This window comes from Passer montanus, unplaced genomic scaffold (assembly GCF_014805655.1).
Source record: "Passer montanus isolate IOZ18808 unplaced genomic scaffold, ASM1480565v1 scaffold275, whole genome shotgun sequence".
NCBI classification, from domain to species: domain Eukaryota; kingdom Metazoa; phylum Chordata; class Aves; order Passeriformes; family Passeridae; genus Passer; species Passer montanus.
This window is the reverse complement of record NW_024367428.1, coordinates 15,052-27,202: the sequence shown is the minus strand read 5'-3', so window position 1 is coordinate 27,202 and position 12,151 is coordinate 15,052. Positions and strand designations below refer to the sequence as shown.

Here is a 12,151-nt window from a genome sequence, read left to right as displayed (position 1 = left end):
CAAAAAAAAAAAACCCAAAAAATCCCTCCAGAAATTAAAAAAAAAATCCAAAAAATTCCCCCCCCAAAAAAAGCCAAAAAAATCAAAAAAATACCTAAAAACCTTCAAAAAATCTCTCCAAAAAAGCCAAAAAAATAAAAAAAAACCTAAAAACCTTCAAAAAATCTCCCCAAAAAAAAGCCAAAAAATCCCCCCCTCAAAAAATCCCCCAAACCACCCCCCCAAAATGGAGCTGAGGGACCCCCTGAAATGGGGCTGAGGGACCCCCCGAAATGGGGGTGATGGCGGTGATGGACACCCCCCGCCTCAAAAACAAAATGACCAGGAAGAACCCCCCCAAAATGGCTCCGGGGCAGTGAGGGACCCCTCCCCAAAATGGGGGTGATGGCGGTGAGGGACCCCCCCCCAAAAACGGCCCCTGAGGAGAGCTGGGCTCGCCCTCAAAATGGCTGAGAGACCCCCCCCAAAATTTGCTGGAGGGCAGTGAGAGACCCCCGCCCCAAAATGGCTGTGGGACCCCCGACCCAAAATGGGGAGGGACCCCCGCCCCAAAATGGGGAGGGACCCCCGGCCCAAATCGGGGCCGGGCCCCTCAGGGCGGCTGTGGCGGGAGGGGCCGCGGGGCATGCCGGGAGTTGTAGTTTGGTGATCGGTTGTGAGCAGGGCATGCTGGGAGTTGTAGTTTGGAACTTGCAAGGCGGCCGCGAGGCATGCTGGGGAGGAAGGGGGTGTGGCATACCGGCCGCAAAGACTGCTGGGAGTTGTAGTTTTGGACTTGTGGCCACGGGGAATGCTGGGAGTTGTAGTTTGGGTCCTGGGAGGGCAGCAAGGGATGGTGGGAGTTTGGAGCAGCTCCTGATGAAGGCCTCTGAGGCCTGGTGGGGCTTAAAATCTGCTCTGGGAGGGGCTGCAGGGGATTCTGGGAGCTGTAGTTCAGCCTGCGGTGGCACCGAGGCATGCTGGGAGTTGTAGTTCTGCTGCAGGCTTTAACAGAAGGGCCAAAAAAACAGGTCTGAGGAGGCCTCTGACGCCTGGGGGGGCCCAAACCTGGCGCTAACGCCACAGCAAGGCATGATGGGAGTTGTAGTTCCACAAGTGTGGCCAGCGAGGCATGATGGGAGTTGTAGTTCAGCTCCCAGGGTGCCGAAAGCCCGTCCTAGGAAAAGCCCTGAAGCCTGAGGGGGCCTAAACCTGGCTTGGCCTGGACAGCAAGCGCTGCTGGGATTTGTAGTTCCTCTTCAATTTAACCAGCAAGGCATGCTGGGAGATGTAGTTCCTCCTTTGGTGAGCAGCAAAGGCTGCTGGGAGTTGTAGTTTGGCTTGTGAAGGCCTAAGCCCGACCCTGAGGAGCCCCCAGGCCTGGTGGGGCCTAGGCCGGGCTTTAATTCAACAGCAAGGCATGCTGGGAGCTGTAGTTCAGCTGCCATTTTGTTGGCAAGGCATGCTGGGAGCTGTAGTTCATTCAGTTTTGTGGCGCAAAGGGTGCTGGGAGTTGTAGTTCCGGGATCGGGGTCCCCCCAAAATCCTCCCAGTTTTGGGACAGGGACCCGCCTGCCCCCCTGGCCCCGAAATCCCAATTTTTTACCCCATTTTTAACCCCATTTTTTCTGTCCCATCCTTTTGTTCTCCCATGGCTGATCCGGGCTCGCTCCAGGAGCGTTTTGGGGCTGGGGGTTCAGCCCCCTCCCCATTAAACCCCCAAAGTCTTCCTTAAAAACCCCAAATTCCTCTTTAAAAACCCCAAAATCCTCCTTAAAACCTCACAATCCCTCTTAAACCCCCCAAATGTTCTCCCCATCCTTTTTCTCCTCCATTTTGGGGTCATTTTTCATTATTTTTTGTGTCAGGGGTTCATCCCCTTTATGCCCCCAAAATCCTCCTTAAACACCCCAAATTTCTCTTTAAACTCCCCAAAATTCTCTTTTGACGCCCCTTTTTAACCCCTTCCCGCCCTTCCTCCTCCCACAGCCGCCATGTTGGCGCTGCCCTGGTGCCATTTTTGGTCCATTTTTGGGCAATTTTGGGGTCAGGGGTTCGTCCCCTTCACCTTTACTCTCCGAGATCCTCCTCAAACCCCCCCAAAATCTCCCCAAACGCCCCAAAATCCCCCTGGAACCCCCCAAAATCCTGTTCCCCATTCTCCTCATGGAGCTGCCATTTTGAGGCCTTCCCTGGCCTGCTCTGGGGCTGCTCTGGAGCCGTTTTGGAGCCATTTCGGGCGATTTTGGGGCGATTTTGGGCTTAATTTGGGGTAAGGGGTTTACTCCCCTGCCCTTTAAACCCCAAAATCCCCTTTGAGCCCCAAAATCCTCTTTAAACCCTCAAAAATCCTCTTTAAACCCCCCAAAATTTGTGTCCCAGCCCTCCTTTCCCTCACAGACCTGCCGCCATTTTGGGCCCATTTTGAGGCTGTCCTGGAGCCATTTTGGGGCCATTTTGGGGCCCTTTGAGAACATTTTGGGCCATTTCGGGGTCAGGGGTTCACCCCCTTCCCCTTTAATCCCAAAAATCCTCCTCAAACATCCGAAAAATCTTCCCAAAACCCTCCAAAATTGTATCCCCACTGTCCTCACCCAGCCGCCATTTTGAGGCCGTCCCGGAGCCATTTTGGGGCCATTTTGGACGATTTTGGGGCCGTTTTGAGCCATTTTGGGGCCGTTTTGAGTCCGGGGGGGTTCATCCCTCCCTTCCCCTTGAACCCCAAAGTTCTCCCCAAACCTTTTTAACCCTTTCCTCCCCCCACTGCTGCTGATCCCCTCGCTCCGGGCCGGTGCTGGGGCCGTTTTTGAGGTCAGTTTGGAGCCATTTGGGGGCTGGTTTGGGGTTGTTTTGGAGTCATTTTGGGGTCGTTTAGGGACATTTCGGGGTCAGGGGTTCATCCCCTTCCCCTTTAACCACCAAAATCCTCCTCAAACCTCTCAAAACCCTCCAAAATCCCATCCCCACCATCCTCACCCAGCCGCCATTTTGAGGCCGTCCCGGAGCCATTTTGAGCGATTTTGGGGCCATTTTGGACGATTTTGGGGCCGTTTTGAGCCATTTTGGGGCCGTTTTGAGTCCGGGGGGGTTCATCCCTCCCTTCCCCTTGAACCCCAAAGTTCTCCCCAAACCTTTTTAACCCTTTCCTCCCCTCCCTGCTGCTGATCCCCCCGGCGCCGGGCTCGCTCCGGGCCGGTGCTGGGGCCGTTTTTGAGGCCGTTTTGGGCCGTTTTGGGGCCGTTTTGGGGCCGGGGGCCGGCGCCTGACGCGCCCCCCCCCTTTTGTCTCCCTCAGACATGTCGAGCCGCGCCGTGTGCCGCCACTTCATGCTCAAGGGCAGCTGCAGGTACGAGAACAACTGTGCCTTCTACCACCCCGGCGTCAACGGGCCCCCCCTGCCCTGAACCCCCAGAAACACCCAAAAACCCCAAATCCACCCCAAAACACCCCCGGTTATGGCTTCTGTGAGGCCTCGGAGGGGGAAAGTGGGGGGAAAAAGGGAGAAAAATGGGGAAAAGGAGATGATTGTTGGGGAGTGGTGGTGGTGGGGTCTGGGGAGTGGAGTTTGGGGTAGGAGGTGGAAATTTGGGGTGAGAGTTGGAAATTTGGGGTGAACGTTGGAAATTCGGGGTAGGAATTGGAAATTTGGGGTGAAAATTGGAAAGTTAGGGTAGAAATTGGAGGTTTGGGGTGAAATTTAGGGTAAAAATGGGAAATTTAGGGGGGAATGCTCCTTTAAGGGGTGGAAATTGGAATTTTGGGGTAGGAGTTGGAAATTTGGGGTGAAAGTTGGAAATTTGGGGTAGGAATTGGAAATCTGGGGTGAAATTCAGGGTAAAAATTGGAAATTTGGGGTAAAATTTGGAAATTTAAGGGGGAAAATGCTCCTTTAAGGGGTGGAAATTGGAATTTTGGGGTAGGAGTTGGAAATTTGGGGTAGAAGTTGGAGTTTAGGGGAAACCACTCCTTAAATGGGTGGAAATTTGAATTTTTGTTGTGAAAAAATTGGAGTTTAGGGGAAAACGCTTCTTTAAGGGGCAGAAATGTGAATTTTTGGAGACGAAATGTGAATTTTGGGGGGGCAATCAAATTTATGGGGTGGAAATTGGAATTTAGGGGTGCAAATCCTTCCCAAGGGACAGAAATTGTCATTTAGGGGGCAGAAATTCAAATTTTTGGGGGGAAATTGTCACTTTTGGGGCAGAAATTTGAATTTAAGGGGTGGCAATTGGAATTTTGGGGGTGTAATTCCTTCCTCAGGGGCAGAAATTCTCTCCCAGGAGTAAAAAAATTTCGTTTATGGGATGGAAATCTTCTTTTTTGGGGCCGAAATTGTCATTTTCGGTGTAGAAACTCCAATTTCTGGGTTAAAATCCCTCCCTAAGGAGTAAAATATTTCATTTTGGGGCAGAAATTGTCATTTTTGGGGTGGCAATCCCTCCCAGGAGCACAAATTCTGATTTGTGGGGTGCAAATTTCCCCCTCAGAGGTAAAAATTGTCACTTTTGGGGTAGAAAATCTCAATTTTTGGGGTTTAACCTATAAAGGGCTTTAAAAAATCTCTATTTTAGGGCAAAAAAATTCAGTTTTGGGGTAAAATATTTTCCACAGGGTCAGAAATTCTCTTGTTTGGGGCAGAAATTTTCTTTTTTGGGGCTGAAATTCTCACTTTTGGTACAAAAATTCTCATTTTTGGGACTTACATTTTCATTTTTGGGGCAATTTTTTTCATTTTTTGGGGATTTCGACACCCTCAGGGCTCAAAAATTTTGACTTTTGGGTCGAACCCTTCAATTTCCAGGACCCAAATCCCCCCTTGGAGCCTCCCCTCCCCCCCCGGGGGTGCCCCTCCCCCTTTGCGGGGGGGCCGGACCCCCCCCAAACGGTGACGTCACCCCGGGGGGAGGAGCAATTAGCAGTTATTAACGACCCATTAATAATTATTTATTCATCACCACCACCCCTCCCCCTCCGGGTCCAACTCTGCCCCATTTTGTAGACCCCCCCCTCCCCCCTTTTGTATATTTTGTACATTATTAATAAAGTTTGGGGAGAAACCCCGGAAATGAGAGAGTCTGCACTGGGGGGAGGGGCCGGGGTCACTCAGGGGTCACTGGAGACCATGGGGAGGGGGCAGGGATGTCACCACACTGGCCACGCCCACACTGACCACGCCCAAATGGCCACAATGACCACACCGGCCACGCCCACACTGACCACGCCCACCCCATTGCCCCTGCTGGTCACTCTGGTGCTGACCACTGTGACCTCATCCACTGCCCCCAGTGACCACTGGCCACGCCTACAATGACCATTGGCCACACTGGCCACGCCCACACTGACCACGCCCAAATGGCCACACTGGCCACGCCCACACTGGCCACGCCCACCCCATTGCCCCTGCTGGTCACTCTGGTGCTGACCACTGTGACCTCATCCACTGACCCCAGTGACCACTGGCCACGCCTACAATGACCATTGGCCACACCCACACAGACCACGCCCACTCCGCCATTGCTCCGCCCCTGTTTATTCCTCTGGTCACTGCAGCCACTCCAATGGACACTGCGGTCACTCTGGTGCTGACCACACACACTGACCTTGATGACCACACCCACACTGACCACGCCCACACTGACCACGCCCACTCCGCCATTGCTCCGCCCCTGTTTATTCCTCTTTGCCCCCTGCTGGTCACTGCAGGGAACTGCGGTCACTCTGCTGGTCACTGCGGTCACTCAGGTGGTGACCACGCCCACACTGACCACGCCCACTCCGCCATTGCTCCGCCCCTGTTTATTCCTCTTTGCCCCCTGCTGGTCACTGCGGGGAACTGCGGCCACTCCAGGGGTCACTGCGGTCACTCTGGTGCTGACCACGCCCACACTGACCACACCCACTGACTGATTACCACTCCCACACAGACCACGCCCACTCCACCATTTTTCCACCACCTTTTATTTCTCCCTTTGCCCCCTGCTGGTCACTGCGGGGAGCTGCGGCCTCTCTGCTGGTCACTCTGCTGGTAGCCACTCCAATGGTCACTGCGGTCACTCTGGTGCTGACCACACACACTGACCTTGATGACCACACCCACACTGACCACGCCCACACTGACCACGCCCACTCCGCCATTGCTCCACCCCCGTTTATTTCCCCCTTTGGCCCCTGCTGGTCACTGCGGGGAGCTGCAGCCTCTCTGCTGGTCACTCTGGTCACTCCAGGGGTCACTGCGGTCACTCAGGTGGTGACCACGCCCACACTGACCACACCTCACTGACCGTGATGACCACGCCCACACAGACCACGCCCACACAGACCACGCCCACTCTGCCATTGCTCCGCCCCTGTTTATTGCTCCCTGTGTCCTGTGCTGGTCACTGCAGCCACTCCAATGGTCACTGCGGTCACTCTGGTGCTGACCACACACACTGACCTTGATGACCACACCCACACTGACCACACCCACTGACTGATTACCACTCCCACACAGACCACGCCCACTCCACCATTTTTCCACCACCTTTTATTTCTCCCTTTGCCCCCTGCTGGTCACTGCGGGGAGCTGCGGCCTCTCTGCTGGTCACTCTGCTGGTCACTCTGGTCACTCTGGTCACTCTGGTCACTGCGGTCACTCGTGTGGTCACTGTGGTCACTCCGGGGGTCACTCTGGTCACCGCGGTCGCGCCGGGGGTCACTCCCGGGGCCGGTGCACCACGACCTCGCCCAGCGCCTCCAGCACCTCGCGTTTGTAATCGTCGAAGTCGCCGTCGATCTGGCTCAGGCCCTGCTCCTCCACCACCCACAGCTGGCAGTTGGTCTCGGTGATCAGCCGCGCGTCGTGGCTCACCACGATCACCGCTGGGATGGCACAATGACGTCACTGTGACGTCATCACTTCGGGGTGCATTGTTGGGGAGGTTTTGGGGCGGTTTTGGGGCAGTTTTGGGTGTTTTTGGGTGTTTTGGGGCAGTTGGTGTCGGTGATCAGCCGCGCGTCGTGGCTCACCACGATCACCGCTGGGATGGCACAGTGACGTCACTGTGACGTCATCGCTCCGGGGTCTGTTATTGGAGCAGATCTGGGGCAGTTTTGGGGTGCTTTGGGGACATTTTTGTGGGACTTTGGATTTATTTTTGGGGTATTTTTGATAAATTTTTGGGGCATTTTTGGTAAACTTTTGGGGCATTTTTGGGCATCTCCCTTCCCAATCTTTGGGGGATTTTCCTCTCCCAGTGATTCAGATTTTCCCCTTCACTTTCAGGGCCCCTCTCCCCATTTTCAAGGTCCCTTTTCCCATTTTTGGGGTCCCTTTTCCCATTTTTGAGGTCTCTTTTCCCATTTTTGAGCTCAGGCCCTGCTCCTCCACCACCCACAGCTGGCAGTTGGTCTCGGTGATCAGCCGCGCGTCGTGGCTCACCACGATCACCGCTGTGACGTCAGAATGACGTCACTGTGACGTCATCACTTCGGGGTGCATTGTTGGGGAGGTTCTGGGGCAGTTTTGGGGCAGTTTTGGGTGGTTTTGGGTGTTTTGGGGCAGTTGGTCTCGGTGATCAGCCGCGCGTCGTGGCTCACCACGATCACCGCTGGGATGGCACAGTGACGTCACTGTGACGTCATCGCTCCGGGGTCTGTTATTGGAGCAGATCTGGGGCAGTTTTGGGGTGCTTTGGGGACATTTTTGTGGGACTTTGGATTTATTTTTGGGGTATTTTTGATAAATTTTTGGGGCATTTTTGGGCATCTCCCTTCCCAATCTTTGGGGGATTTTCATCTCCCAGTGATTCAGATTTTCCCCTTCACTTTCAGGGCCCCTCTCCCCATTTTCAAGGTCCCTTTTCCCATTTTTGAGGTCTCTTTTCCCATTTTTGATGTCCCGCTCCCCATTTTTGATTGATGACGTCATCCCCGTGGCCCCGCCCCCCGGCCCCGCCCAGGCCCCACCTCCTTTGTACTCGTTGATGGCGTCGGCCAAGGCGTCGATGGATTCGATGTCCAGGTTGTTGGTGGGCTCGTCCTGGGGGCCGAGGGGTGCTCAGGTGAGCTCACACCTGGCCACGCCCCTCCCAGCGTGGCCACGCCCCTCACAGAACGGCCACGCCCCTCCCAGTGAGGCCACGCCCTCCTGACCCCACCCAAACTCCACCCAGGGCTCTGAGCAGGATGGGAACAGGAACTTGGGAGGGGTCAAAAGGTCACTCAGGTGATGTCACAGCTGGTCACGCCCCTCACAGAGTGGCCACGCCCCTCACAGAGTGACCACGCCCCCCTGACCCCACCCAGGGCTGTGATTGGAGTGAGAACAGGAACTTGGGAGGGGTCAAGGGGTCACTCAAGTGAGGTCACACCTGGCCACGCCCATCCCAGCATGGCCACGCCCCCAATGGCATGGCCACGCCCTCCTGACCACACCCAGGGCTGTGATTGGCACAAAAACAGGAGCACGGGAGGGGTCAAGGGGTCACTTGAGTGAGCTCATGCTTGGCCACGCCCAGCCCAGGCCCCGCCCCCCGCAGGCCCCGCCCCTCACCAGGATGAGCACGTCGGGCTCGCGGCAGGAGAGCTCCGCGAACACGACCCGCGCCTTCTGCCCGCCTGCGGGAAGGGGCGGGGTCAGACGGGCCGGCCACGCCCCCCGGGGCTGGCCACGCCCCCCGGTACCGACCACGCCCCCATGAACCAGCCACGCCTCCCCAGGCAGTAGCCACGCCCATTTGTTTGCTAGCCACGCCTTCTCTGGTGGTGACCACGCCCTTCCAGGTGGCAGCCACGCCCCCAAGCACTAGCCACACCTCTCCACGCACAAGCCACGCCCATCCTGATGTAAGCCACGCCTTCTATGTCGCAACCACAGCCTCCCAGATGTGAACCACGCCCTCCCAACTGCTAGCCACGCCCTTCAGACACTAGCCACGCCCTCCCAGGTCCTAGCCACGCCTCCCAGACACAAGCCACGCCCTTCCTGGTGCTAGCCACGCCCCCAATCACTAGCCACACCCTCCAGGTGCTAGCCACGCCCTCCAAATCCCACCCCACACCTCCCAGATGCTAGCCACACCCTCCAGATATTAGCCACACCCTCCTGGATGGTAGTCACGCCTTCCCAGAGACCAGCCCCGCCCTCCCATGCACTAGCCACGCCTCTCAGACACTGGCCACAACCTCCTGGATGCTAGCCATGCCCTCCCAGACACTAGCCACACCCCCTCAGACACTAGCCACGCCCTCCAAATCCCTCCCCACACCCCCAAGTCACCAGCCCCGCCCCCAAGGCGCTAGCCCCGCCCACCCGAGAGCTTGGCGATCTGCAGGGTGTGGGCGTGGCCCTCAAGGCCGAAGCGGCCGAGGCAGCGCCGCGCGTCCTGGTGCGCCAGGTTGAAGCTGCGCTGCAGGAACTCGGCCGCCGTCTCCTCCAGCCGCAGCTGCTCGGCCGCCTGCTGGTTAAAGAACCCCACCTTCTGCGGGGGGGAGGGGCGGGGCCGGTCAGGGACACGCCCACCACAGAGCGGCCACACCCACCCCAGAGTGGCCACACCCACCCCCACTGCTGGTTAAAGAACCCCACCTTCTGCGGGGGGGAAGGGGCGGGGCCGGTCAGGGACACGCCCACCGACAGGCCACACCCACCACAGAGCGGCCCCACCCACCCCAGAGTGGCCACACCCACCCCAGAGCGGCCACGCCCACCCCACCCCAAATTTCTCTTCAGCAGGAGCTGCTCCCAGTGAGGCCACGCCCATCCACATTAGGCCACACCCCCTTTGTGACCACACCCTTTCCATGTTTGAATAGTCAGCCACACCCTCAACCACACCCATTTAAGCCCCTCCCATCCCCATTATGTAACAATGCCACACCCATTTAGGCCCCGCCCCTTCCTGAATAAAACCCACACCCTTTTAAGCCCCGCCCACTCCCATTAGGAAGCAACGCCACACCCATTTAGGCCCCGCCCATCCCCGCTATAAGCCCCGCCCCCTGTGGCCCCGCCCCTTTACCAGCCGATGGTTTCTCCTCATCTGCCCCCGGAGCTGCGGAGGGGAAAGGGTTAAAAAATCAAATTTTGGGGTTCCCCAGTTTGGGGTTTTTTTCCCAATTTTGGGGGATTTCCCCCCAATTTTTGGGACTTTCCCCCTCAATTTTTGGGACTCTTTTTCCCCAGTTCTGGGGAATTTTCCTTCCCATTTTTGGGGATTTTTGCCTCCAATTTTGCCCATTTTGGGTTTTTTTCCTTGATTTCAGTTGTTTCCCCCCCCCATTTTTAAGAGTTTTTCCCCTATCTTTTAGGGGATTCTTTTCCCCATTTTTGGTTTTTTCCTCCCCATTTTTGTATTTTTCCCCCCATTTTTGCATTTTTTCCCCCTTTTTGGTTCCCTCCCCCCATTTTTGTATTTTTTCCCCGTTTTTCTATTTTTTCCCCATTTTGGAGGGGGGCTTTCCCCATTTTTTTTCTATTTTTCCCCATTTTTATATTTTCCCCCCATTTTTTGGGTTTTTTTCCCCCCACATTTTTATATTTTTTCCCCGTTTTTCTGGTTTTTCCCCATCTTTGTATTTTTTCCCAGTTTTGGGGTTTTTTCCCCCGTTCCCAGCCCGTACCGGCGTCAGGGCCCCGGTGAGCAGCTGCAGCAGGGTGCTCTTCCCCACGCCGTTGGGGCCCACGATGCACACTGGGAATTTGGGGGAAAATTGGGGGAATTTGGGAAAATTGGGGAAAATCGGGGAATTTGGGGGAAAATCGGGGAATTTGGGGGGGACCCGGTCAGGGCAGGGTCCCCCCACCCCCCAGGGGGATTTTTGGGGCCGTTTCTGGGGATTTTGGGGCAGTTTTGGGGGATTTGGGGCAAATTTTGGAGGTTTCGGGGCCATTTTGGGTCAATTTTGGGGGGATTCGGGGCCGTTTTGGGGGATTTTGGGGGCATCTTGGGGGATTTAGGGCTGGTTTTGGGGGTTTTGGGACCATTTTGGGGCCGTTTTGGGGGATTTGGGGGCCGTATTTAGGGATTTTGGGGCCATTTCTGGGGGTTTTGGGGCAGATTTATGGGGATTTTTGGGCCATTTTTGGGGCTGTTATTGGGGCTTTTGGGGCCAATTTCAGGGGTTTCGGGGCCATTTTTGGAGGTTTTGGGGCTGTTTTGGGGGATTTCGGGGCCGTTTTTGAGAATTTTGGGGCTGATTTTGGGGATTTCAGGGCTGATTTTGGGGACAATTTCGGGGCTATTTTTAGGGATTTTGGGGCTGGTTTTGGAGGGTTTGGGGCCAATTTTGGGGATTTCGGGGCCATTTTTGGGGGTTTTGGGGCCATTTTGGGGGTTTGGGGGCCAATTTTGGGGCCGTTTTTAGGGATTTTGGGGCCGTTTCTGGGGGTTTTGGGGTTGTTTCTGGGGTTTTGGGGGATTTGGGGCCGTTTTTGGGGGATTTGGGGCCGTTTTTGGGGTCCCACCTCGGGATTCCATGTCGATGCCGAAGTCCAGGTTGCGGAACAGCAGCTCCTGACCCTCGTAGCCAAAATCCACCCCTGGGAACGGGGGAAATTCGGCATTTTTGGGGAAATTCGGGATTTTTTGGGGGAAATTCAGGACTTTCTGTGGGAAATTTGGGATTTTGGAGGGAAATTTGGGATGTTGGGGAGGAAAATTGGGATTTTTTGTGTGAAAATTCAGAATTTTGGAGGGAAATTCAGGATGTTGGGGGAAGTCTCAGATTTTGGGAAAAATTTGGGATTTTGGGGGAGAAATTGGGGATTCTTTGGGGCAAAATTCGGGATTTTTTAGGGAGAAATTCGGTCATTTTTTAGGGGAATCTCCCTTAAATCCCCCAAACCCCCTCCCCCAAACTCCCCCCAAAACCCCCTGAAACCCCCAAAAATCACCTCAAATCCCCAAAATCCCCCCAAATGACCCCAAAATCCACTCAAACCCCCCGAAATCTCCCCAGAATCCCGAGTTCTGGCTCTGACCGTGCAGGCCGAGGATGGGGGGGCTCAGGGGGGGCGGGTTGGGGAAGGTGAAGCGCACGGAATATTCCCGGGGCAAAACCCCTGAAACCCCCCAAAACCTCCCCAAAAACCCCTGAAACCCCCAAAAATCACCTCAAACCCCCAATATCACCCCAAAATCCCCCAAATCACCCCTAAACCCCCCAAATCTCCCAAAATGCCCCCCCAAAC

General features: G+C 55.5%; 1 protein-coding gene across 1 annotated transcript in view; it reads right to left on the bottom strand.

The window, feature by feature from the left end:
• Window positions 1–6,495: 6,495 nt before the first annotated feature.
• Window positions 6,496–12,151, bottom strand: part of ABCF1 (ATP binding cassette subfamily F member 1) — a gene marked incomplete at its 5' end in the record, with an annotated part of 20,568 nt that continues 14,912 nt past the window's right edge. Inside the window, 7 exons of the mRNA XM_039713063.1 lie at window positions 6,496–6,840; window positions 7,927–7,999; window positions 8,513–8,577; window positions 9,272–9,440; window positions 9,981–10,013; window positions 10,582–10,652; window positions 11,426–11,500. Of these exons, the coding sequence (XP_039568997.1) occupies window positions 6,674–6,840; window positions 7,927–7,999; window positions 8,513–8,577; window positions 9,272–9,440; window positions 9,981–10,013; window positions 10,582–10,652; window positions 11,426–11,500 (653 nt within the window). The remainder of the gene's footprint in view (window positions 6,841–7,926; window positions 8,000–8,512; window positions 8,578–9,271; window positions 9,441–9,980; window positions 10,014–10,581; window positions 10,653–11,425; window positions 11,501–12,151) is intronic.